Raw genomic sequence first — 24,188 nt, 5'->3', positions numbered from 1 at the left:
GCCTGTCTATAGTAAAACAACTTATCAACTTTGTGAACCAGCCGCCTTGTCTGTGGGGGAAAACACGCTCTGGTTTTTTCCCTTCCCTACAAGGCGGCTGGCTCACCAAGCGTAGTTTACAATGAAGGACCACACTGAAGGTCTACAGACTACGTAGTACTGATGAGACAAGCTACCCAAATTCAAACCCAGTCATCAGAGTCCGATTGCCTCCGTTGAAAGTTGCTTCCTTCCTCGAATCCCGAAACACAACTCTCGTACGAATAGTGCTGCCGCAGTCCGGTTCAGAACTTCGGTTCGAACCTGAACCTTTCCGAACCGGACTCATGGTCCGGTCCTAGGTTCGGCCAAGACTCAGAACCGAACCTCTCCAGAGGTTCGGGGTTCGGCTGACGGTGAATAGGTTCGAACGGGTTCGAACCTCCGAATGAATTTTTGGGTAGGTTTCACACATTTTGTAATCTGCGTTTCAGTACTTATGATGTTCATTTCTGCGGACTCACCAAGTCCGTGCTTGAGAGACTGTCTGTCTGGAATAAGGACTGTCACGACGCCACTCGCATGGCATGATCGGACTTGTATAGTCTACCTATATGTGCACAATGGGACCCTTGTCTCGTGTCGATGCATTGATACTGTATGGTTTCGCGGTATGTACATTATTTTGCGCTTTAATAGCGTTTCATATTTCAATCAAACCTTTGTTTCCAATTGCAAGTTGTCTCTTGCTCAATGCTATGATCATGATCGCAGTGCCTGCAACGCCCTGATCAAGAACCTTCTCGCCGGCAACGAGGAGGCCATGCTTCGACTACCGCAGAATGATTCTGGGCGCTTGATTGCACTTGTCTTCTGCTTCCATCACAACAAGCGAGCGAGATATACAAAGCGCAATATCCCCACCCCAAAGTGACATCCAATAATGCGCTTACTTCTGTGCATGATCCTTTACCTCGTTGGAGTAATCCAAGCCGCACCTACCAATACAACCACTACCAGCGATGATTTTGAAGCTCCATCATTCACGAATAGAACCCTGTGGAACATCATCTCCAGCTCCATTCTCACTCTTTTCGCATGCATATACACAGCCATCCATCCAAATATTCCGAGTCCTAAGGACAGCGCATTGCGCATCCTATGGAGATCATCGGAACACTGCCTGTATGCCGCCAGTAAGAAGGACGAATGGCAGTGAATGTGAGAAGCCATACATATCATTGAAATGCTGATTGCGAGAGAACACGTAAGGTCTGCCGTCTTCTGCGTTTTATGAGCGACTGCAGGCGAATAAGTATGTGCTGCCACGTGCGCAACTTGAGGAACACGTGCGGAAGGCTGCGGGTTTGGATGAGGGGAGCTTGCGGGAGGAGAAGTTTTTGCTGGTGAGAGACTGGACCGCGCAGTCGGGCCAGCGGATTGCATTCCCTGTTCATATTGAGCCCAGGTCGTTTGCTCATTTATACCGCACTAGAAATGACTCAGCTTTTCAGTGCTCGCTACCACGTTATTAAACTTCGTGGTTGCAGGATCAGCGCTGCTATTTTAGGATTCGATGCTGGAATTTCACAACCTTCACATCGTATTGTTCATTTCTGTCAAGAGAATGTCAAGAACGTGTTATTCAAAGAGACGTTAGAGGTGACACTCCCGAGGCTCATCAAGAATATCACCACCAATGTTTTATCTGCACATTTCGAAGAACAAATAGTCGACTTTCCTTGTTCGGTCATGAAGCCGTACAGAGCCTTCCTTTGCTGACATGTCCCGGGCGTTAACTTGTAATTTCATCAGATATCAATCACGCATTATCGATCAGGATGTACGAGGCTGCGATAAGCGATGCATCGACTGCGCGATGCAATGTCGAGTGCAGTGCTGTTGTATCAGATGTGTTTACTATTTTGGTTTGTCGGTATTCGATAATCAATCCAACATCTCGCTGTCTTTCAACTGGTCAGCGAAAATTACTGATCGTGCATGCGCACCCTCAGACATTCGCTCTCTAGGTTAGTCTCTCTCCCGCCTTTACGCCCAGCAGATCTCACGATGCTCACTTCGGCAACAGGAACGCTGGATTTTGGTATAACTAGGACGAATATCATCGCCATACGTCGACCAAGTTCGCTGCTTCCTCATACCCATCCTCCGCCAATATGCCCATAGTCTTAAATGATCCCAGTTGGTGGCCGGACATCAGTGCGGATAGGGTTTTCGGTTATTTTACAGGTACGTGGAGCCTGTCGGATGATGATGGTGATGTGTCGTTTTAACCTTGGCTGCATTTCGCAGTTGCAGCCTTTGCTGGGGGGATGTATGATTGGAGTAAGCAAGATAAGTATCCAGGAACCGCTGATATCCTCATGGTAGTATTTCCAGCATTGACATTCGGGAAAGAGGTAGGCTGATGCCATTACCGGAGCAGCCATATCGCTGAGACAGGTTTTACAGGTCGAACTGATCTGGGTGAGCACAGTCCCACGTCAGAACAACAACATTAACTTCGAATAATTGGCGACAGAGGCAACGCTGGTCCCTCGTGACTTTTCTCTATATCAGTGTATGTAGCTTGCGTTATAAAAATGATTGGCAAGTCGTGTTGATTCAAAAGCATCCCAGGCGCGCTATCTTGGAATGTCATATAGTGTGTATGTTCGGAGAAATAAGCAATTGGTGTTGTGCTAATCAGTCATCTCTCACAATCAGGACCCAGATGCTGCGTATGTCTCATATTCACCATGTTTGTTTTTTCTGACTGGCGGCATACAGTCAATATTCCAACAATCCCACTCACAGATGTAGTGAGTATTCTGCAGTAATACCTGCCATTCCTGTCTAATCAACTGCACTCCCATGTAGGGGTGAGTGAGATTCTTGACCAGCTTGTTTGTTCAATATATTCACTACCATAGATGTGAGTTTGTTTCGAGTGTGATCCTCCGGCGAGGCTGTGACTGATCACTAACTGGGCTTGTAATTGTTAGGCCTTATCGTGTACCTGATAAAAAATTGGACGAATAACACCATAACTGTAATACTGGACGGTGAGCGAACCAGCTGTAATACCTCAATGATACTGACTTGACCGAGACAAGTCATCATGATCACTCGGTTACATGCCATGTACCAGCGATCCAGAAAGGTCTTGATACTCCTCGGTGTCGTCTTCCTGGTTGTCAATATCGCGAGCATAGCGATCAGCGCAATAATAACGAACCATACTATTTCAGGGGGTAAGCTTCGATTGAAAGACTTCAATGCATGAGGCTCATTGAATATCAGAGGAGCTCATTCTCTCCGGCACCTATCAGTGCACTATGAACTCTGAGGCAGATCTCGCGCCTCTGGCGTCCATGATTTGGATACTGTGGACTGTATGGGAGGTCCTCGCACTGTGTCTCGCTGTCTGGATTGCTGTAAAACACTTCCGAGAACTGCGACGGCAATCGGCAGGAGGGATTCTCGGAGACTGTTTCACGGTGTTGATGAAATCTCATGTGGGCTACTTTGCGAGGTGAGCCTATAATATGAATGACATTCTCTTCTACCGCTGACGTTCAGAACGTGCTAGCTTTCTTGCTGCTTCGAGCTTCGAGCTCGGTTATGACTCATCGACGATGCCAGCGGTATGCCAATATGTCACTGACCTCTGCATGCGAGCGCGGTTCATCATTTTAATAGGACACATATTCCCTGGAAGTCCACATTTATGCTGGGTTTCTTGAAATATTTATGGCTGTGCAGTTGCTTGTGCTGGGACCACGTCTCATCCTTGACGTTCGAGAATATTACGCTAAGCTCGTGGAGGACTCAGATGCAGCAACTGCCATGACTTCAATTGCCTTCCAGGAGCGTGTCCATGTGTCAACTAGCAGTAGTGTGTAGCACGGGAAATGCTCGATGTCACTGTGAGGATTGCATATCCTCTACGCACCGATCACGCTTCAAAACGAAGACGACGTCCTTCCATTACACTTCGCATCCGAGTCACGCAGATACAGTCTTTTCCATTTTGATTTCCTTTTATGATCTTACCTTGTGCTCAGACTCCATGATCCCCTTGCCTTGACTGCTTCATTTTACTTTCACCATATGCTCCTTATGCTCATTCTGGCCTAGTCAAGTGTTCGAAAACGTATATATACCGCCCATGTACATTCATACCTACATAAAAATCGAGCAGAATCCCATACGCTGATTTCCCGCTCCAAGCACGACTGAAAAGCCTCATAGAAAGTCTCCAGTCTCAAACGTTTTCCTACTCGTCTCAATTACCTTTGCACTCGTCTCGTATCTACTTCGTCCCCGCCGACCTCATACCCAGCCTTACATCACTCATAGGGGTTGCTCTGCATGGAGCGGGAGAATTGTGTCATGTCCCCAGTTTCGTCGTGTTACTTATGTGAACTAGTTATTTGGTGTCCTGAAGTAGATTGAAATGAATACTATCAAGTCCGACCGGTCATGGGGTCCATGCATCAGGCGATGTGTCTGTGAACTACTTATTGTTCCGATCAGGTCTAGGTCCGACTTTTACTAGTGCCTCCGAAGTCCGGTTCGGTCAGGTTCATGGCCCTATATCTGCGAACCCTGAACGCGACCATCGGTCATGTTCAGGCATGGTGGCCGAACCTTGGACCGGACGGCTTCTGGGCTCACCTCACCTGTTCTTGGGACTTGCATGCATGCTTTGCTTCCTGGATTCCCTACCCCACCATGATGGCGGCCAATTACTATTTTACTTTGCGGACGCCAATACATGCGCGCCTTTCGCTGATACGGCCAAAAAAGGAAAGAGCGCAAACTCTTCCAAGCTTTGTCTCATTGTCTCAGTTTGCTTGGGCACTATTCTTCACTCATTCGAAAGTTCAGGTTAACAAGGTAATTGTATTGTTTTCTCTTAGAGACCACACGCGCCACCTCACCTACTCTAAATCAGAGTAGTTAAATTTAAAAAGGGTCAGGGCTTAAGCTTGATCACTGGTAAATATGTATGTTTCTGCAATAATAAGTTAACGAACTGACTCAATAAAGTCGGCTGTGGTTCTGCGTGATGTTAATAATTTTACATGGGAGCTTTTCCCTGATGCCGAGTGGGACTATTGTACAGAAGTCTAGCACGCTGAGCTGGACAACGACGCTACTGGATATGTCGCTATTTTGGGGTTATCAGTCAAGAAGGATAGTATACCATTATCAGGCTGCTTGTATATAGTGTGTAAGGGCTGCACATGATATTGTTGCGAGTTTCTTCGTTCTGTCACGGTTGTCCCGCCACGGATAGTCGAGGTGTAATCTTGATTGTTTTTACTGGTCGCGATGCGGATAAATACCATGTAGAAGGTAATGGGGATGATCTGGACAACCTAGTTGATTGAAGCTCAGTAATTTTCGATAACAGGTATTAACGGCGGAATTACCAGGTCTGCCATAACATACAATCCATTGCTTGAACAGAGGAAAGAGATTAGTGAACAGCAGGTCGCCACAGAGTACAAAATAGCGGGATCCACCAGCACGCGCAATATAGGTCTTTTTCGCTTCGTAATAAGAACCGTAGAGACATTGCGTTCGGTTATCCAGATGCGATATGCCAGTAACCCTGTACATATTCAAGTTGGCCTCAAATTGGGCTTACGCAGAAGTGTGCTTACCTGAACCCAACAAATTAGTCGCCATTGTCAGGACAATGAATGTCATAATAATCCAAGTTCCAGTCGCAGTGTCAGTCTGCTGTTGCGATATGATGTAGACCATACAGATACCAAACGCTTCGAGACAACATCAGAGCACACAACTTCCTGAGAAAGACTGGACCTAACCTGCGACACCCCACCACATTATGCATGGGACGACGATAACCCAGACAGATCGCCAAACTACGTAACATCGATAAATCTTTTGGCAAAAAGGATATTTCTATAAGCCACGAGGGTTTCAAGCTGGCAGATAAAAGCAAATTGAACCCACCACCACCCCGTCACCAAGCAGAGTTTGCAATGTGAGTATCGCATCCTTGACCGTAAACGTCCCTTCGGTAGAGTTTGCGAAGAACGCCATTGGGCCGCCCGGATACGTGTCGCGATACTTCACCAGTCCGTCATCAATACGAATGATGCCTACGACCAAGTGCTTGGGAGAGTTTAGCAGATGTGACATCATATGTAAGCGGCCCCGAGAAGCTAACCACAGTACTCAGTAGGAACATCAAGGTGGCGACCGCAGCGATAGGTCGATTGATGTCCTTGATGCGACATTTGTAGGTGAATGTCCATATGGTACCCATAAACATGAGGACTGAAAAGCCTGTAAAATGGTAGCTTGGTGACCATGGGATGGACCAATCGATAGTGATACCCACCGTATAAAATGCCTTCCAGAACTGTTGAAATTAAATTAGCTTCATCTACCGGGATGCCAACATTTGAGTTGAAAGTCATAGAAGACATGATTAGGCCTGAGGGGCGCACGAAGGTGCCTGAGTAACTTCTCCAGCCGCATCGTTATATACTGAAGATAGCTCGAATTTAGATATTTCACCGGCCGCGGTCCATCAAACCTAGTGTCCCGTAGTCAGACCCAAACAATAGGGTGAATATAGTCGTTCCTAGTAGGTCCTCAGGAGGAGTTGCCCGGCAGCAATTTGGCTCGAAACGAGTCCCGGGACCCCGGATCAGGGAAACTCCATGCACGCGCATTACTGTACATTCAAAGTGACATGATTAATGCATGATAATCTCGCCGAGAGAAGGCTTGAGAAGACTCGGGCTGTGAGCGAGAAAGCTGCCTTTCCTTTTTTGGACGCACAACAATGATGCGGGAGCTAGCGAACTCGTAGACTCTTATCTATTCGGAACTGTATATTGCATTCATTTACAGTTCATATCTCAGGCAGCGTGATTAGCGGGGCGCAGCACAAGGCAGTTCCTGATTTCGAACTTAGGGGGTTCCAGCACATACTTGTAAGGAGACTTGACGACCGAACAGGAAGCCCAACTTTTTGTCCTTCGCATTGTGCAGATAAAACCTGGTCGTGTTCTCGATGAGACTCGGCAGCGTCCCATCCAAGGTGTCTCAATAAGACGGTCGTGGCATTCTGTTGACAGAAATGAACAATATAACTGGAAATTGTTCTTAAACTCCAGTCTCGAATCGTAGAGTAGTTGCGTGTTCTTTGAAGCTGGTCGAGCCGCAGTAACCTGTGAAAGAACATCAGGATAAGATAACAAAATGCGATACAAGAAACAAGGCTTACGATGTATATAACGATATTGCACTGGATGGGTTGAAAATTGACGTGTTCAAGATCTTTGGGGGTTTGCCGTTGCCTACTCAGGGATAATGATAGATTTACTGAGCAATCTCTGCAGCACAGGTGTACCGCCATCCATACGGAAATCAATCCGCACAAATACCGCACTGGTCCTCCATGTGCGTCCATCAAACTCTACCTCCATCATTCGTCAGGATCTATCATCAGTCTTATGATTAGACATATCAACTCTGCGTTGGGTCAACAACTACACTGCCAAAAATGTTACCGTGGTCTGACTAACGGTGATGACATTGGGTGACGCATGAGTCGACCCATGGAAATCCTACAGTAAGCCTATTGGTGGACTACAAAAAGGAACCCATGATCGACCGTTAGCGTCGAGCATGGAAAACCACGGAGGGATGCAATAGACTTTTCATGGGCAGGTACAAAGTTTTGCAATGGCATTCTGACGACAGGCAACAGATTTCACGAAAAAACATTAGCTGTCATTCTCTGGTAAGATATACGAGCTACTAGGGACAGAAGGCCATTAAATAAAAGGAATAGTCAAGTGAGAATGACGTGTGAGAATGATGGTGATCAGTCCAATGCATTGCGAAATGATGGGAGTCCAATGATAATGTGTGAGCGAGTGTCCAATGATTGTATGCGAAATGATGGTTATGGATGAGAAGGAGAGGGAAATATCAGCGGCACACTGAATGATCAAACATTGTTACCAGCATGTTGTTAAGATCATGGTCGGCGGTCATTAGTGCACGGGGTTCGTCGAAGATCCCGGGATGTTGTTGCGAGGGCGTGATGTAGGAGCTGGTGTTGCACTTTTGTCATTCTCGTCCAAGTCAAGCAGCTCGAGATTGTGCGTGGCGAAGTTGCGCTGTAAATGGAAAAAAAAAAAGTACTGCAGTCGAAAACTGAGCCAGTGGAAAACTTACTATTTGTACCGCTTTTGTGCCAGCAGTACTATTACAGGCTGGTTCGGAATGAGTGCTTGCCAGGTGTCATAAGTCTGTTGATGTTCATTGGATGGAAGGAGCTGGAGTGTGGAAGTGTTGCGAGTGTGGTTTGAGAGGGTTTGAGTGTGGTGGAAGCGTGGAAAATGGCAAGTGATGATTATTTTCGCTAAGTTCAAACTGCGGCACATTCAGCGTCGAAAATTGTCACTACCACAGTATATCGATGAAACAAATGAAAATTGTCCCTAATGTACACCTTTGAGTCTTTGACGCTCCCGTTCGAGTAACGCTGGTCGTGTTGAAGTGAGGTTGCAGTGATTGGCTGCACAATTGTGTTGTACATTGACACTGCAGTCAGTTTGCTAAGTTGCCGTGGCGAAGGTCAATAGCTTAAGGAGTGTTGGTTTGTCTGTGTAGAAATCTCGCGCTATACGGCCCTCAACAACACGGTACATTGGTGTAAGCACGCTGCACGTATCAAGAATATTGTATGTATTGTGTGCGTGGGTAGTTGGTAGGCTGAGACTATGGGATGCGCAAAAGATGACAAACGTGGCCAAAACATGGGCCTTGCCATAGTTTGTCGGCCGTTTCCCTTTTACAGGTAAACTATGGGCAAACTATAGGACACCTTTGGGTTCGGGCCGTCGAGAACTTACGGTAGACCCAGACCGTAGGTTGCATACGGTAACATTTTTGGCAGTGTAGAGACTAACCTGGAGTTGCGATTACTACATCCAGCTCCCAGATCAACATGTCCGCATCATAAACACGGATGAATTGCAACGATCAGTTATCAGCGTCCAAGGCTCAATACATAAATAACACCCCTGCGTGTCATATATGCCCGGCGCCAACAACACAAAGCAAAGAATAGTCCATAACTGTCGTAGCACAGCCGAGCAGCGCAGCTAGAGCGAACAAGGCTGCGCTGATCAGGCACTACGAATAATCTGCATTCACGAAGTTTAAAAATGTCGTAGCGACCGATACAATGAACACTGCAAAACTGAGCCATTTCTAGTACGATAAAAATGAGCGAACAAACTCGACCAGCGAATGAAAGTCTTACCAAGAACGTGCGCTCGATTGCGACACACACCTTGGGCTCGATACAAACAGGAACTGCAATCTGTGGCGTCAGCTCATCGCACACTTCCTCAGGAGCGCTGCTACCTCTGCTGAACTGAGACGCAGGCACATCGCGTTCCTTGACAAACTTTTCTACACAATCCGGCAGTGGGATGACGCAGCCGTGGGTGAATTTATTAATTGAGTTCGTAATTGGCAAGGACCCCTTGTCTATGAGAATCATACTTTGACTTGGGAACGGCTTCGACGAGGTGGAACTGGACAAGGTCCGTCACCCACTTGGGAGGTTCTTGTCCGAACCAAACTACCACCTCAGAACGAATGCCGATGCTATTCATGGATTATCTTGAAGCTCGGCAGCGACGTAGATGGCGAAGACGGATGCTCGCCTTGCAGAACTGGATGGTAATGTAGTAGTTGGTGGTAAGATGGGATTGATTCTGTACATGGTAGAGTGCGATGGGTTCAAGTTGTTGTTACGGTGAGATTGATTGATGCTACGGTTAGTGTACGTACGGGAGATACCTCTCCTGCGTCACTGTGCACGAGAACTTAACGAGTTTGATCAAAGTTCACGAAGTTCATTCGGAACGTCCCGGAATGAAAAGAAGGTGTACTAAGTACCCTGAACTGCTACCACCATAAGTACTTATTTTCATATCGATAGACCAGATTTCAGATGGAATTTTCGCCTCGAGCGCCTTCATGTGCGCTCTCAAACGAGTCAACCTGGCCTCTCGTGATTCTTGAATTCGTTGATGAAGAGACCTCGCCCGAAGGCATCCGAAGAACACCCTGCTCGTACTTGGCGTATTCCATCAGTATCCTACTTTCCAGATGGCCGGCGAATGATCAGAGGCCGTCGACGATGGGACCTGCAGGTGGATGAGAGGATGTGCGGGATGTGGCATGGCTCGAAGAAGTTCCTAGTCTCCCTTAGACGAACCATAGACATTGACAATCTGATTTTGAAAACTCGACGGGTACGTACCTCTGGAAGGTGCGGCCGAAGGACCGGTTCATTGATCAATACTCTCTCAAATTCAAATTCATCCTCTGCGCAACCTCTTCTTCATTCCACACCTTGCATCGCATGCACGAGCGTCCTCCGCGCATCATCTCCTGGACCAAACAGCGCTGTAACGCTCGCGTCTGGGAGTCAATGAGCTGGCGGCGCCGGTAAGAACAGTGCTGACAATGACAACGCTTCGCAAGCGAACCCGTGTGTTTCGGTGAAGGGGAAGCGCAAGCACAAATCTCAAACAGACTGCACACGAACACCTCTAGTTGTTGCGCGCTTAGACCACCCGACAATGTTGAGTATGATGAATACACTGCCCTTAATCCGCGCGAGAAGGCGAGATTGGATAGTGACAAGGAGATTATAGCTGATTTAGACCACGCTGCTGGGCTATTGGCCTTGGAGGTTGGTGAAAATTTTCGTCTTTGGCGTGGGATTTTGAGCTGATGCTACCTGCATTTGCGTTTGACTTTGCATCCTGTACGACAGAATATTTTAAAATAATCAAACTTTCGTTGCCCTCCCATCATCACGGTGAGATTCCTTCAAACTCGCTGGAAAGCTGATATGCATGTGCTGTAAAATTGCTATGCTGCTGTACCAGGGTTCAGAGGCAGTCGTGTACACTGTCCTCCAAGCATTACGATGTTCCTCTCTGAAATCGTCGAATGGGGCACACTAATGTGTCGGTGGACGAAAATCACCGTATGTCCACTTATGGCGAGGCTCATGCTTTCGACCTTCACTTCCCCTGGAATTTCCTATGTATCGTACCCGACGATCGACGACGCGTCCAACACCTTCGAGTCCCTCGGCCTCCATCAATATTCTTTCCAAACCGGACCTGCTTTTATACGACGTGCATTAGACGCCTTTCAAGGCTATCAGTGTATGCACCTACATCATGTCTAACTATTCGTGTTATTGTCCCGTTCGCGCAGTTCTCAACATCAATCTGCGTCGGTTGAACGGGAAGACGAAGACAGACAGATTGTCGCTACCTGTCAGCTCGTCAAGCAATGGGGCTTGGATGTAATGAGGAGTTGAATGGTGACGCGATGGCGACTATTTTACAAGGTGTAATCCTGACTGCTAATAACTCTGTACATGAAGGATAGATGTCACTACACAGAGAAAAGAAGGAACGAAGGCTGTTGAACGACTGCTCAAGTAAAGTTGTGGTGATATATACGACCACGAAGCCATTCCACATCTCATTCGATTCATCGACACGACAGGAAGACTGAAGACCACATTCGGTGAAGTTTCTATGACTCCAGCACGATCGGACTGGCAAACGCCATCAATTGTTATTCATTCGTAGATTGACACCACATTCAAGCTCGCGTTGCATCATACGCACCACCACACTCGTACATCGCACTCAATCGCACTCTCATATCCTACCCACGCATAATTCGACCTCTACCACTATATGACCTCCTAATCGCACGATCACTGGATCACTTAACCAACCAACCACTTAATCATCTACACTCGCCTATACGGAATAAATGTTCTATGGAAATAGAAGAGGATCCAAGCCCACGTCAACCTCTCCGGCTTATCCTTCTCGTCTTTTTGCCTCCTTTACCCATTTCAATACTAGTCGCATTGTGCGACCGAGTACGTGTTCCGTTTATCTCCATCCGTTGCTTAAATGCGCGTACCTTCAAAGTCACCTCTCCGTCGTCAGATTGTATGTCTAAAACGCGCGGCGGGAACGGTGGACTGGTGGAGGCAAGCCTCACATTGGGGCATTCATGAATCTTGAAGTGCGGCGGGACACAGGGTCCCTTAGACTAGAATATATTGTCTTACATAGAGTACTACTCTCAAAAACTGAAATTTGATCTTGAAAAAAAGAAAAAAGTGACATATACTCTAGACTTATTTCTCTTGCAAATTTACTTCGGAACATCAAATAGCTCATATGAGTACCACAACCAAAACTGAAACAAATTCTCCAGCTTCCAGCTTCCTGCACAATGCCCAGCAAGTGCTGATCACATCGAGTGTTTCTCCTTCTACACACTGCTGCTAGTTAATACATGCACGCGCACCTGGAACGCAATTGAAGTCATGGCGGTCCCTGCGTCGGAGTCGGCCACGAGCTTAGCGTTATATTCTCGAATGCTAAGAATCAGGCGTGGTCCCAGTACAAACATCTGCACGAGCATGAAAATTTGAAGAACTCCAAGATAAATCTGAGTTCCAACGGAATACGAGTCCTATAGAATTGATGAACCGTGGCCGTATGTAGAGGTTAGTGATAGATTGACATACCGCTGACATTGTTGAAAACGTATAACCGAGGTTGAGGCACGAACCAGCAACAAAGCTACCACGTACGGAACTTCAGCAAAACGCGAGAACGATGGTGACATTATGAGCTCACCTCGCAAAGTAAACTACGTGAGTTTTCATTAATACCGTGAAACAGTCCCCAATAATCCCTCCTGCCGTTTGTCGTCGCAGTTCACGGAAATGTTTTATAGCAATCCAGACTGCGAAACACAGTGCGAGGACCTCCCATACGGCGGTAAATATCCAAGTCATGGCAACCAGCAATCCATCCTCTCCGGAAAAGTCAACAGTGCACTGATAAGTGCCGGAGAGAATAAGTTCATCTGGTATTCGTCAATGAGCCTGATGCGATAAGTCATTCATCTATAATTAAAACTTACCCCCTGAACTGTGTCTCATTGATAATGCAACGACCACTACGTCAGCGATGTTGACAGCCAGGCAGACGACGACGAGAAGTATCAACACCTGTCTAGATCGGTGATACATGGCATATAACCGAGTGATCATGATGACTGGCATGATTGTTCAGTCAAGTCAACAGCACTGAGGTATTGCAGCCGTTTAGCTCACCACCCAGTATCGCACTTCCGACGACAGTTGTCCACTCTTGTATGACATACATGATAAAGCCTGGCAAATCGGGTTAGCGATTAACATCACACTCCAAAAAAAAACTCACAGCTGCGACAGTCATTATATTGAAAGCTGATCAATAATCTTACTCACCCCTACATGGGAGTGCAGTTGGTTGGGTAGGGGTGGTAGGTATAAGTACAGGACACTCACTACATCTGTCGCTGAGATTGTCGGAACCCATACTATATACTATTGGTCAGAAGAAAGAACTACAATGTATGTGAGAAGACACGCGCAGAATCTCGATGCTGATTGTGGGAGGCAACCGATTAGCACAACACTGATCGCCTAGCCTTCCGAACATACATAGCATATAATATTCCAAGGTAGCGCACCTAAGATATGTTTAAGTCAGCACAACTTGCCTATCACACTTATAACGCGAGTCTACACACACTTAGATACAGAACGGTCATCAGGGACCAGCGTTGCCTCTGTTGCCATTATTATATTTACGTGTTCTTCTTACGATGTGCGACTCTGCTCACCCAGACCAGTTCGACCTGTAAAACTCTTCTCAGCGAGATGACTGCCGCATCCGTTAATGGCATTAGCCCACCTCTTGCCCGAATGTCAATGCTGGAAATTACATGATGATATCAGCGGTTCTTGAATACTGATCTTGCTTACCCTAATCATACATCACCGCAGCAGAGGAGGCAACTGCGAAACCGCAGCCAAGGTTAGATTGACACATCACCGTCATCATTCGACAGGCTCTCCACGAACCTACAAAATAGCCGCCAACACGATTTGCATCAATGCTCGGCCACCAACTTGGATCATTTGAAATTAGTGTCATACTGTTAGAGGATGGGTATACGCAAGCGAAGATGGTAGACGTATGAGGATGGCGGTCGTGATAAATATACCACCATCCAGCGCTTTTAGGACAGATACGAACGTCATAGGGTTGATACGCAATCCTGCTTTTGACTAGCCGAAGCAAGAATTTTTGGGTTCTCGAAGTAGGGAAACTGCAAAGCAGTGACACGCGCGGAATGATTAATGATTGAACCACGCGGAATGTCAAATGATTGTTTGCAAAGATCGAAGACCTGTTCGCGATTTCGGCAACTTGTGACCTTCCCAGATCTTGTTGCTCCACGTGCATCGGTTATTCGCATCAATGAAATCATGTAGTTCATTGATCGAAAGCAAGCCTATTGCCATCGAAGAAACCCGCCGTCTGTACGCAATTATAAAGCCTACTGTTTCAATGATTCTTGACGAGAGTCATCCAAACAAAGCAAACGGATAACTCGCACATCTACCCGGCTTCCTCCAGCGCCCAGGCCCTTCAAGCATACCTCTCAATTACTAATTTTCCTGTTCCTCGTCATCGTCAGCACCTGTCGCCTCATGTGCCCCTCTCCCTCGATCATCGGACTATCATAAGGTGCCAAAAATCGGTAAGCATAGAATCTGAAGCAACTTTGCAAAACGCACTGCATATACTCAGTGCACCATCGCGCAGTTGTTGCGAGGGTGATGCATCGATTTCAACCACAGCCTGATACATTCCTGATCAATAATCCATAATTGATTAGTGATGTCTGGCGGGTATACAACGCATCCCTATAGTACGTGAACATGGAAATGAACATGACAGGGAAGACGACTCAGATTATCGCACATGTAGCGCCTCATGGCCGTTCAGGAAGCCCAACTTTTTGTGATAGTGGTATTCTCGATTCGGCGGCGTCTCATTCAAGGTTTCTTAATAAGACGGTCGCGACATTCTGTTAACAGAAATGAACACTGTTATTAAACTCCAGCCTCAAGTCCTGCGGTAGTTGCTGCACCCCCAAACCCTAGTTGTGCGACTCGCAGTCAAGTTGCTGACCTGCTTGCGAGACATCGCAGGGCCACAGAGCCATAAACACCTTCAAATCACGTTGGTCCCAAGGCTGCAGATGAGCATCTTAACAGCTCACCAGCTGGGGAGGTGTTACGTAGATCTTGTTCAAAGACGCGGAAGACTGGATCCGTAGTGACGAGTCTAAGAGGTTGTGGAAATTAGTTGGGGTGAGCTGTTGACGACAGTACTAGTTTTTCCATAGCCACTAGGCACGGTGATCGCAGAGTGGTTTCGGACAACATAACTCACCGACGCAAATTGGACTAACTCGCTGGAGAATCTAAATTCAAACCCAGTTACCTAGTCCGACGGCTTGCCGTTGTTCTGATGGTGAGCGTCCTCTGATGACAATTTCAGAATCCAACCACATGCATGTTAACGTCCAAACCATACACTTGACTCCTTCATAAACCATCCTATAACTACACGTCCCCTCAAACACTCAGCGTTCAGCGCTCAGCACTTGCACTCTCCGACCTTACATTGGCACCTGTGCATAAAGTCGTGAATCAGACCAGAAATCCGACTTCATTTAAAGGCAGTACGACCCACGATTCGCCGCACGAGCAGCTAGCCGAACCGTAGTTGTTCTGGGAAACAGGGACTTGAGCGACCTGCGAAATGATCAAGATGACGAAAACGAAAACGCAATGGCAAGGCTTACGGTGTACATGATGATATAGCTAGGTGGATGAATTCAAGGAGTTTGAATGTGGTTACCTCCTCGGCGCGAAGGTCTTTATAGATTTCCTGTGTGGTCTTATCGGTAATTTCTGAGAAATCAGATTTTTTTTTTTTTTGGTTTCTCTCTTTCCTACCCAAGAGTAATCTCTTCAGTGCTGGTGTACCGCTATCCCTACGATCAAACCGCACAAGTACCGTACTTGTCCTATATGTGCATTCCATCAAACTCTGCGCCTCCATCAAATGCATCATGTGTCCGCGTCAGGTGTCATCATCACTCCTTCAGCATGCTCGCATCACATGACACAATCCTGAACGAAAACGAATGAACCCCAACGAGCAAGCCGCCTTGTCTGTGGGGGAAAACACGCTCTGATTTTTTCCCTTCCCTACAAGTTGCTTCCTTCCTCAGATGCCAAAACCCTTTTGATGGAACCTACGCCCTCCTTGGGAGAATGGCTAACGAACCGAAATCATCCATATCCGTGTTGAATGGAACTCCCGCATGCCACCTGGCTGTGTCTTGCAACTAGACGAGCGCCCACTTATCCTTCAACCGATATCACCACCATCCATCGAGTTTTCCATAGCATCGATCACCGACGAACACACTTATTACGCCAAAAATCATTTCACGATCTAAGCTTTTTGCAACATCCCTGATTCACATATTGGTACGTCGGGTCTTGACAAACCCACAATATGCTTGCTGACCATGCTATTCAACCCAGCCAGTGCATCCCCAAGTTTTTCCATTCCATCTCACAGCTTGCGACACCATTAGTCGATGAGTTACGATCAATGTCAGACCCGGTGTTTAAGAGAAGTTTCAAGAGTTGCAAAAGTTGTTTTGAGTACCACTAATATTAATGTTAAACATACTATGATGAGTTGGTGATAAATAGTCATACCAGCAGTGAGCTCAGAAGGGTGTCAGATTCAGTGCCAAATGAGCAGTATACTGTATCATAGAAATTGTGCAGTCCAGTGCCATTTGGGGGTATTTCGCCCGACCAAGTATCGTAATAGGCGGGACCCTTTTGTTTGTCCAGCTCCACAAGTAAACAAAAGCGGTGAATGAACAAAAATGGATTCTGGTCTATCAATATGAAAGTACTATCTGTTTCCCGTACACTCGGCACCCCCAGAAGTCGGCAGTCACACTTTTTTCGCAGGGTTTTGTGTGACTGCATGTGACCAATTGAAACAAAAGTGTCACATTTTCCCGCTAAAATGTGTGACCTGCCGACTTCTGGGGGTGCCGAGTGTATGGGAACAGATAGTAGCTGTGAAAAATAGCGAGAAAGTGTGCAAATAAATTTCAAGAACAGCTGAATCATTGCGACATCTTTCACGCACCAGACTTTGACGTGCTTTTGTCGACGGTAAAATATCGACGGATAGAGATAATTTCCGACAATAAGTTGACGATTTTCGGATCATTGAATTATCGTCGGAATGATTCCTTAATGAACGATAGTTCCCTGGTAAAAATAGGATATTCTTGCTAATTTTTAACCTGTCAATTATTTGACTGTATGTAGTCTATATACAATGGATCCTCCTTATACACCTTCTGCTCCTCACTGCGACAATTACAGCCATCTGACAGGCCTGTACATGTGTGCCAGACCTACGTGATCTATCCAGCAAAGTCCCAAGCCATTTTGACACGTTTTGCAACCACCAGTTGTGAATTAGATCGAGATACATGGCTCCTCGGAAGGCTCTGGCAGGCCAGAATGCATCGCAGGGTGTAGCGAACCAGGCGGTTGTCGTAGGGATACAGAAGGATGCATCAAAGAGGCGTCTCGATGAAGGCACCAGTGACACGATAGGGACCTCGAAACGAGTGCGAAAGACAGTCCAAGGACAGTCTGCCACAAGGGGGTTTGTAAATCCTTTCACACTGAATAGATCTTCAGCAGTACACCCTACCAACCAGCAGGCAGCAGCCATAACACACCTCGTACCTCCTGGGTCTCTTCCTCCTCACCCTCCACAGTCCTTCGATCATATGCTGCCCCACCACCAACAATATGATGCATATATGCGCCCTACCAGTACCGATCCCGAGCTGGAGCCATTAGATACAAGGGACACTCCATCGGAGAGTGACAATGTACCGATAGATCCAGCTATATGGGAACAAGAGTCAACCATACTGTCCACGGCATTGCCACGAGACCACGGCACCGATATCAAGTGAATGCCACCTCCGCCTGCAAAGTTCAATCAATTTGCTCCCACAAAGAAATCACTCGCCACCTCAGCACCCAGCAACAATCCATTTGATGTGTTCACCACTGGCAGCAGACTTGAATCAGTGTCCCTGACATTGACTGCATCTTCACTCACTTTGTTGGATGCCCTCACAACACCATTGCGTTTGTCATCTGTGGCTCCTCAACTGTCAGCAAGCAATAGATATGTATCTGCAACTCCTACCAAATCGATCACGAGCACACGCGCAGCTGTCGTCATTCCCAAATGGCTCACTGATACCATAAGACGTCTTGAGAACGACGTCAAGTCCCACAAAGAGAAGCTAGAAGAGACCGAAGATCTTCTTCAAGAACAAACTGCGGAATTAAACGAGCTTCGTCAGCTGATTGCAATGCTACACGATGATCAGACTCAGCTTGGAGAAGACGTCGACAAAACACGTGTATCTCTTGACTCTGTCCGTTCGAACATTGATGTCATCACAAAGTCATTGGAAGGTAGTGGGGAACCGTCAAAAGTGAAGGTTGCACATGCGGCAGGTGAGAATGCGAAGGATAATATCTGGAATGTGAGTGACCAATTCATATTAATATGTACTTCACATATTCACCTAGTACACCGACCAAAGACTGGAGTTCGGAAGACCTTCTTAAAGGCAATAGGTGTGATGAAGGCGAGCACGATCAAGGAGTATCATCCAAATGAAGATGGATCGCAAATCACAGGCGAACAGGTTCGACCAGACTTCAGCAAGGATTGGAGCGACAATGCATCTTGGCACACGCACCTCGTCCAATATGTTAGGGACAACATTCGATCATGCCACCCAATCATCTCTGCTGAACTCATCAATTCAAAGACGGATGACGACATTCTTAAGCACTTACATGAAAATTTCAAACATTATGCTGCAGACTACCGCACTGCAAATAAGCTCTCGTTGATCACCGGAAAGGCTAAGGGTAAGATTGACCCACAGGTCGCTCGCAGGGAAGTGCGGAAGAGAATGGTAAGACAAATTTTCAACTTGATGACGTTGTCACTTGACTAAACTTTAAATCAGAAACTAGAGGAACGAATCAGTTCACAGACGAAATCCGATCTCACAAATATGCAATGGGACTTTGCCTTTACCTTGCCATACCAGAGCACCGACAAGAGTGTGCAATCGGAAGACGATCGTGGAGGTATCGATCCAGACACTGATGAGGAGAAAGACCTTCATAAGAAGCCTGCAAAAGTCAAGGGTAAGAGAAAGGCCCCATCCAAGGAAGCTTGGGTGACTCATCATGACAAGTACCGAGCATTGTTGGTGCGTATCAAATTGATTATGTGTTGTTGATGGTCTGAATCACTAGCGCAGCTGAATCAAGCCATGGACCATTTGAACGACATTGTACTTGAAAACAAGAAAGAGAATAAAAAACCTGGTCGCCGTCATCCTCGAACCATTGGTGAACCAAGGGATAGAAACTTGCTGGATGTTAAGACAGGCTTGAAGATACCGATTGGCTTGATCAACGCTGGTTGGTTGCAAGCGCACCTGCAAGACCTGTCAAGATATGATAGAACTATTGGTGTGTTATTGATGTTGTTTGTATTTGGCTCGAATTAACTGTCAACATCAAGTCATGACTCCTGACTCGGATGACGAAGGCAACACTGCCAAACCTCACGACTGGCATGACGATGACCTTGCAGATGACGAACAAGAGGGGCTTCTTGTTGGCGACGAATTTGACTAGTAACAATGGTCAATTGAGACTCAGCATGGACATACACTGTATCAGTAGAAGCACATTTCATTCAATCATTGTCAACCTCGACATCTCCTTCTGGGTTGGTCTATCAAAAGACTTGAGTACAAATGAAGTAGACAAAGATAAGAGCAACGTACATGATCATATGCAACTGTGATCCAAAACTTCTGGTTGCGCACCTCAATGGGAGTGAGGACAAAGTGTCCAGACAAAGCAGTGAGGGGAATGACCTCTGAATCGGCAAGATGTTCTGCGAGCCATACAGCGACACCTAAATCTGTTGCCCTAGAAAATATGATAAGCATCTTCCATGGACTGTTAAAAGTTACATACCAAAGTGCCCATGGAAAGTCGGGTATATCATCATCTGAAATGAATCGCCATACAACAGCGAGATCAGCAATAAGAGGTTCTGCATCAGCATCGAGTCGGTCATGCAAGACCTGCAGGAGGTACTGAATCTCTGCAGGCTCACGTTCATGAATGTATGCGTAGCGTGCTGATTTTCCTCGGTGAGCAGTAGCAGCACCATACCGAAGTTTCTTCAGCCACACGTGAGAGTAACACTTGGCACGACCCATGAAGTTCTCGCCTTCTCCGATGATGCTAGTCGAGGGCTTGAGATGTAATAGTGCGCGTCACTCGTGTCGTAGGTATTCAAACACAATCCGATATATCTCACCGCTGATGGCCGATAAGCTGAGTTTTTTTGGGTGCTTGGCAAAAATCAATTGGTCTGCAAGGTATTCAAACATGAGATGTTATTGGTGACATGACACAAGAGGATAATACTACATACCTTGCCCGTCTTTTTGCTGTGCCTTGAGTGACATCTGGAGGAGCCGAAGAGAATCCTCATCGTCCTCAGTGCGGTTAGGAAGGGCTTTGATATGGAGGATCTTGAGATGGAAATGGTCAGCACAATAGCAACAGACACGTAACAACTCACAAGGTCATAATTGAACATAATACTCCACCATCGTTGCATCAGCATTGCCTCGAGCTCACCTCCCTTGTGCTGATTGTGGTTGACCCTCGCAAGCTTTCCATTGTGTCGTTCAAAGGCAAAAGCCCATGTGGCATAACACGGACCAAATTCATACATCTGCTCTGCAAAATGCATACCAAAATGATAATAGGGTGTCAAATGACACCCCATGCGAGCCCAGCCCTGCGTTGCACAAGATAATGCAGTGCTTCCTCTGCGAACATCGTTTGGACTGATGGACTGCAAGGATAGGATGCGAATGGCAGCAGAGAACTTGAGGATGACACCATAGTGGTGATGCAAGCTGCGGTCCATTTTGGCAGTGTTGACACGAGCAATTTCGGCATCTGATGGATGCTGATTATGAGCGAGGAGAAGCTCCATCAGCCGTGAGCGAAGTGTCTTTTGCATTGTAGCTTGTGCAGCATGATTTTTCGTGTTAGATGCTGAAGGAGGTGCGTCACGGTCAGGTACTTCACCGTTGACTTGCCATGCATCGTAAAGTGCAATGAAAAGAACTAAGATTTGATTGCGCCATTGGTCGGCCTTAGGGGACCCTTTTCCAGTTGCGAGCTACAAGGAGATCAGTGCCGATGCCACTGAGACATTAATAAATTGCAGTCTGCTTACTGAGGGTGGTAGTCGAGTTGCCTCAACAGGCCACACGAGTCTAGAGAAGAAATCCTCGAGTTTCTCCATGGGTCTGATATGTCTTGTTCTGTTTAGAAGACCGGACTTGAGGATAATGATTCTATTGAGATGCTTGACCATAGCTGATAATGTTAGTACAAAGATTGTACATTGATACCATAGCGACGCACTGAGGAAAACTGCATGCATGAACTCGATAACTGAACTGCGGGCTGGCATCCAGCCTGGAAGGTAGTTTAGTGTCGACCAACGAACCCCTCGATTGTTGCTGATATCTTTGGCTGTAGGAGGGTCTGCAGTGCGTGCATGAAATGAATACTTAATATATCTCCATTCATCTCTATACTGAAAGGCTATACGTACATAAAGACATGATTAGTGATTGAGGATCATAGAGCGGACAATGGCTAACGTACTTTCGTGGTCAAAACAGCTGGGATGGGAAAGCAAGAAGAAGGGTTTCTTGCAGGTTGGACACATGAAAAATTTTGAGTTATGGCCTTGAAGACCACTGGTTTTACGGCTGGAGGGAAGATCAGAGACGTTGCAGTATAAGTGCGAATGTGAGACTTCTGGATCCTCGTGGCCATTGACCCTGAATTCTACTCCTGTATGTAGTTAATAACTAGGTCGATGATTAGGGTAAAATTTCACCCTTTTCAAGCCGGAGCATACTCTCGACGAAGGGCTTGATCAGGTAGTTCATCTGTTCTAGGGAAGGCTCGTCAGGTCCAGGAATGACCATGAGAAGAATGGTCTCTTCGGCAAGGTATTGAATCTCGCGTGGGTTGTTGCAAATGACAGCGTAGAAAGCCCCAGTCGAGTGATAACCGGATTTGCCTTTGACAGTTTGAAACCTGATGAGATAGGAAGTGACGGAATGATGAAAGTCTGCTAGAAATATACATACCAGTCTATGTTGATTTGCCAGACTAAGCCACAGGGCAGAGACATGAAGCATTGATGTAGCTCGTGGACATCAACATCTTCTATCTCCCAGGGTCCACCTCGTTGGCATTCTAACCCTGCTTGAATCATGCGCCAACCGTATCCATCGTAAATATCTTGCATTGGCTTCGAGGGGTCTGGAAACAAGTCATAGCCTCGACCAGGAATGGGAGGTACAAGACCCAGTTGGTCCTCCGGACCACGCCAATGCTGAAATTGCTCCCACTTGCCAGGCCGTAAGAAAAGGCGCTGTAGTGCACGTTCTGGGGGGACATATGGCACAAGCTTCATTGGTGTTCGTTTTAGTGTGCCGTCAGAGAGGCATTTCTGCCTATACAATGTGCCATCACAGTCATCGATAGTGCACTCAGGAGACTCGAGTTCAGAAAGTACAGAGGGATGATGAAGCTTCCAGCAAATGTCGCAGACAAAGAAATAGATGATAAACTGGTCCATTGACAGACCAAGGCACTTGAGGAGGGTAGGCAGTGTGCGAGCAAAATTATCTAGGCCCGGATATTCGATATCCGGGTTTGCTTGTTGAGCTGTGTGGAGGAGGTGTTCCTTGCCTTCGAGGTCATGGTACACAGCTGTGTGGGTAGCATTATAGAATGCTGCTGAAATAAAGGCCCAAATGTAAGCATTATGGACCGCCGGGTGATCGTTCATACAGGGAGGGGGTGAGGCGTGAATGTCAGCATCTTCATAGACATCTGAGAAATCAAAATTAGCGCCCTGTGAAACGAAAAGGGCCACATCGATGTCATTCAGTCGCTCGTCATTGTCGGGGCGGAATTCATCATTGTGGTTGCCCTCAGCTGGCATTCCAAGTTCTTCATCAGAGTTCACCGGATCTTCAAGGTTCAGTTGTCCAAGGTGTTCAAAGATTTCAGCATCAGGGTCAGAGCTGAATGCACCTGGGTCATCGTTGGCAGGATAGGGCTCATCCCATCTTTCAAAAAGATCATCGAGCTCAGGAAAATGAGGCTGTGCTTCGAGTCTGAGGTTATTGTTAGCTTCATCATCCGGCAATATGTCTTCGTCCCCCGCATCATTGTTGCCATGGTCTGAATTGTTGTCGAAATCAGCCCCTGGATCATCTGGGGGCTGGTGTGCATTTCCTACATGCTCCAGACTATCAGTAATGGTAAGGTCCTCTGATAACCCATATGCCTGACCCAAAGCATCTGCTTGAGGCACGAGAATCTCATCTGCACGCTGATGCCTGGTAGCCGTTTGAGCGGTTTGAAGCTTTTGTCCGCTACCATCTGGGTTGTACTTGCAGTTGAAGCTCTCGCAGGTGCATGAGAGATAGGATTGCAAAGGCATCGGAGGCCTAGGAGGGACTCAGAGTACTAGTTAGCGGAGGTTAAAGACGACGACGACGCGTGTGCACGTGAATGACAATTGCTAACAAATTCTAGATCTCTAAGTCTCGCGCTGATATCCGACAGCAAATGAATGGTGGATATAAGTCCCGATATTCTCGCCTCAGATTATCGTCAAATTCTCTTATAATCCCACATTCTCGCCGGTAACTATTTTGCGTCAAAGTCTGGTGACGGCCTTCGAAATTGAATATTGCCAGTTTCTCAAAATCCTCCTCGAGCCTCGAGGTACCTCTTGCTTTTTGCCAACTCACCATTCTCAGAAACACTGCATGCCCGTTCTCTAGACTCTGGATGTCTTCCTGACCGCCCTTTGAAATCAAAGAACGTTCATTCAGGACCATCTAAAGCTATCATAACCTTGAGGAAAGACGCTTCCGTATAAATA

The 24,188-nt window shown here is 46.7% G+C and overlaps 9 protein-coding genes across 9 annotated transcripts; 4 read left to right on the top strand and 5 right to left on the bottom strand.

Moving 5' to 3' along the window:
- Nucleotides 1-561: 561 nt before the first annotated feature.
- EDB91DRAFT_1169324 (uncharacterized protein) lies at nucleotides 562-1,144 on the top strand. The gene is made up of 2 exons (XM_041320137.1): nucleotides 562-658; nucleotides 718-1,144. Exons 1-2 carry the CDS (start codon nucleotides 594-596, stop codon nucleotides 911-913), a joined length of 261 nt encoding a protein of 86 aa, XP_041170809.1. The 5' UTR covers nucleotides 562-593; the 3' UTR covers nucleotides 914-1,144.
- A 1,012-nt stretch (nucleotides 1,145-2,156) lies between these two features.
- EDB91DRAFT_1169310 (uncharacterized protein) lies at nucleotides 2,157-3,233 on the top strand (the record flags this gene model as incomplete). Its single annotated transcript, XM_041320136.1, has 11 exons — nucleotides 2,157-2,229; nucleotides 2,293-2,325; nucleotides 2,380-2,399; nucleotides 2,452-2,466; nucleotides 2,522-2,560; nucleotides 2,620-2,644; nucleotides 2,707-2,720; nucleotides 2,770-2,802; nucleotides 2,860-2,914; nucleotides 2,985-3,044; nucleotides 3,096-3,233. The coding sequence occupies 8 exons, from the start codon at nucleotides 2,157-2,159 to the stop codon at nucleotides 2,800-2,802; spliced, it is 252 nt and encodes an 83-aa protein (XP_041170808.1). The 3' UTR covers nucleotides 2,860-2,914; nucleotides 2,985-3,044; nucleotides 3,096-3,233.
- EDB91DRAFT_1254909 (uncharacterized protein) lies at nucleotides 3,101-3,885 on the top strand (the record flags this gene model as incomplete). Its single annotated transcript, XM_041323885.1, has 4 exons — nucleotides 3,101-3,233; nucleotides 3,283-3,514; nucleotides 3,572-3,626; nucleotides 3,682-3,885. 4 exons carry the CDS (start codon nucleotides 3,101-3,103, stop codon nucleotides 3,883-3,885), a joined length of 624 nt encoding a protein of 207 aa, XP_041170807.1.
- Nucleotides 3,886-4,978: 1,093 nt separating this feature from the next.
- EDB91DRAFT_1169289 (uncharacterized protein) lies at nucleotides 4,979-6,744 on the bottom strand. The gene is made up of 7 exons (XM_041320135.1): nucleotides 6,362-6,744; nucleotides 6,188-6,306; nucleotides 5,971-6,132; nucleotides 5,823-5,898; nucleotides 5,655-5,771; nucleotides 5,421-5,602; nucleotides 4,979-5,366 (listed from the first exon to the last, which is right to left on the bottom strand). The coding sequence occupies exons 1-7, from the start codon at nucleotides 6,447-6,449 to the stop codon at nucleotides 5,115-5,117; spliced, it is 996 nt and encodes a 331-aa protein (XP_041170806.1). The 5' UTR covers nucleotides 6,450-6,744; the 3' UTR covers nucleotides 4,979-5,114.
- A 2,299-nt stretch (nucleotides 6,745-9,043) lies between these two features.
- EDB91DRAFT_1169285 (uncharacterized protein) lies at nucleotides 9,044-9,438 on the bottom strand (the record flags this gene model as incomplete). Its single annotated transcript, XM_041320134.1, has 3 exons — nucleotides 9,044-9,177; nucleotides 9,199-9,244; nucleotides 9,392-9,438. 3 exons carry the CDS (start codon nucleotides 9,436-9,438, stop codon nucleotides 9,073-9,075), a joined length of 198 nt encoding a protein of 65 aa, XP_041170805.1. The 3' UTR covers nucleotides 9,044-9,072.
- EDB91DRAFT_1169276 (uncharacterized protein) lies at nucleotides 9,340-10,046 on the bottom strand. Its single transcript, XM_041320133.1, has 2 exons — nucleotides 9,412-10,046; nucleotides 9,340-9,360 (listed from the first exon to the last, which is right to left on the bottom strand). Exon 1 carries the CDS (start codon nucleotides 9,663-9,665, stop codon nucleotides 9,504-9,506), a length of 162 nt encoding a protein of 53 aa, XP_041170804.1. The 5' UTR covers nucleotides 9,666-10,046; the 3' UTR covers nucleotides 9,340-9,360; nucleotides 9,412-9,503.
- A 2,365-nt stretch (nucleotides 10,047-12,411) lies between these two features.
- On the bottom strand, nucleotides 12,412-14,039 carry EDB91DRAFT_1350852 (uncharacterized protein; the record flags this gene model as incomplete). The annotated part of the gene is made up of 12 exons (XM_041326091.1): nucleotides 14,024-14,039; nucleotides 13,925-13,957; nucleotides 13,854-13,873; nucleotides 13,690-13,797; nucleotides 13,601-13,629; nucleotides 13,529-13,542; nucleotides 13,441-13,476; nucleotides 13,229-13,288; nucleotides 13,036-13,170; nucleotides 12,747-12,978; nucleotides 12,635-12,689; nucleotides 12,412-12,579 (listed from the first exon to the last, which is right to left on the bottom strand). Coding segments are annotated over exons 4-12 (750 nt in total), but the record flags the coding sequence as incomplete, so codon positions are not given.
- Nucleotides 14,040-17,550: 3,511 nt separating this feature from the next.
- Nucleotides 17,551-19,810, top strand: EDB91DRAFT_1254906 (uncharacterized protein; the record flags this gene model as incomplete). Its single annotated transcript, XM_041323884.1, has 6 exons — nucleotides 17,551-18,044; nucleotides 18,156-18,633; nucleotides 18,694-19,074; nucleotides 19,129-19,377; nucleotides 19,429-19,642; nucleotides 19,695-19,810. The coding sequence occupies 6 exons, from the start codon at nucleotides 17,551-17,553 to the stop codon at nucleotides 19,808-19,810; spliced, it is 1,932 nt and encodes a 643-aa protein (XP_041170802.1).
- A 61-nt stretch (nucleotides 19,811-19,871) lies between these two features.
- EDB91DRAFT_1254905 (uncharacterized protein) lies at nucleotides 19,872-23,741 on the bottom strand (the record flags this gene model as incomplete). Its single annotated transcript, XM_041323883.1, has 11 exons — nucleotides 19,872-19,910; nucleotides 19,963-20,110; nucleotides 20,159-20,431; nucleotides 20,489-20,561; nucleotides 20,625-20,724; nucleotides 20,775-21,386; nucleotides 21,444-21,586; nucleotides 21,635-21,817; nucleotides 21,881-22,072; nucleotides 22,140-22,321; nucleotides 22,375-23,741. The coding sequence occupies 11 exons, from the start codon at nucleotides 23,739-23,741 to the stop codon at nucleotides 19,872-19,874; spliced, it is 3,312 nt and encodes a 1,103-aa protein (XP_041170801.1).
- Nucleotides 23,742-24,188: the final 447 nt, after the last annotated feature.

Source organism: Suillus paluster, assembly GCF_016628075.1.
Source record: "Suillus paluster strain FC165 chromosome Unknown EDB91scaffold_120, whole genome shotgun sequence".
NCBI classification, from domain to species: Eukaryota; Fungi; Basidiomycota; class Agaricomycetes; order Boletales; family Suillaceae; genus Suillus; species Suillus paluster.
Note: the sequence above shows the minus strand (reverse complement) of the source record. Positions and strands in the feature narration are given on the sequence as shown.

Excerpts from the sequence above, each read along its gene's own strand:
- EDB91DRAFT_1169324 (XM_041320137.1), top strand. The coding sequence starts at position 594 with ATGTGCACAATGGGACCCTTGTCTCGTGTCGATGCATTGATACTGTAT. Across the intron at positions 659-717 it reads TATGGTTTCGCGGTATGTAC|GTTGTCTCTTGCTCAATGCT; the intron begins ATTATTTTGCGC and ends TTCCAATTGCAA.
- EDB91DRAFT_1169289 (XM_041320135.1), bottom strand. The coding sequence starts at position 6,449 with ATGTCTTCTATGACTTTCAACTCAAATGTTGGCATCCCGGTAGATGAA. Across the intron at positions 5,772-5,822 it reads AATGTGGTGGGGTGTCGCAG|CGTTTGGTATCTGTATGGTC; the intron begins GTTAGGTCCAGT and ends GTTGTCTCGAAG. Across the intron at positions 5,603-5,654 it reads GACTAATTTGTTGGGTTCAG|GGTTACTGGCATATCGCATC; the intron begins GTAAGCACACTT and ends GAATATGTACAG.
- EDB91DRAFT_1169276 (XM_041320133.1), bottom strand. The coding sequence starts at position 9,665 with ATGAATAGCATCGGCATTCGTTCTGAGGTGGTAGTTTGGTTCGGACAA.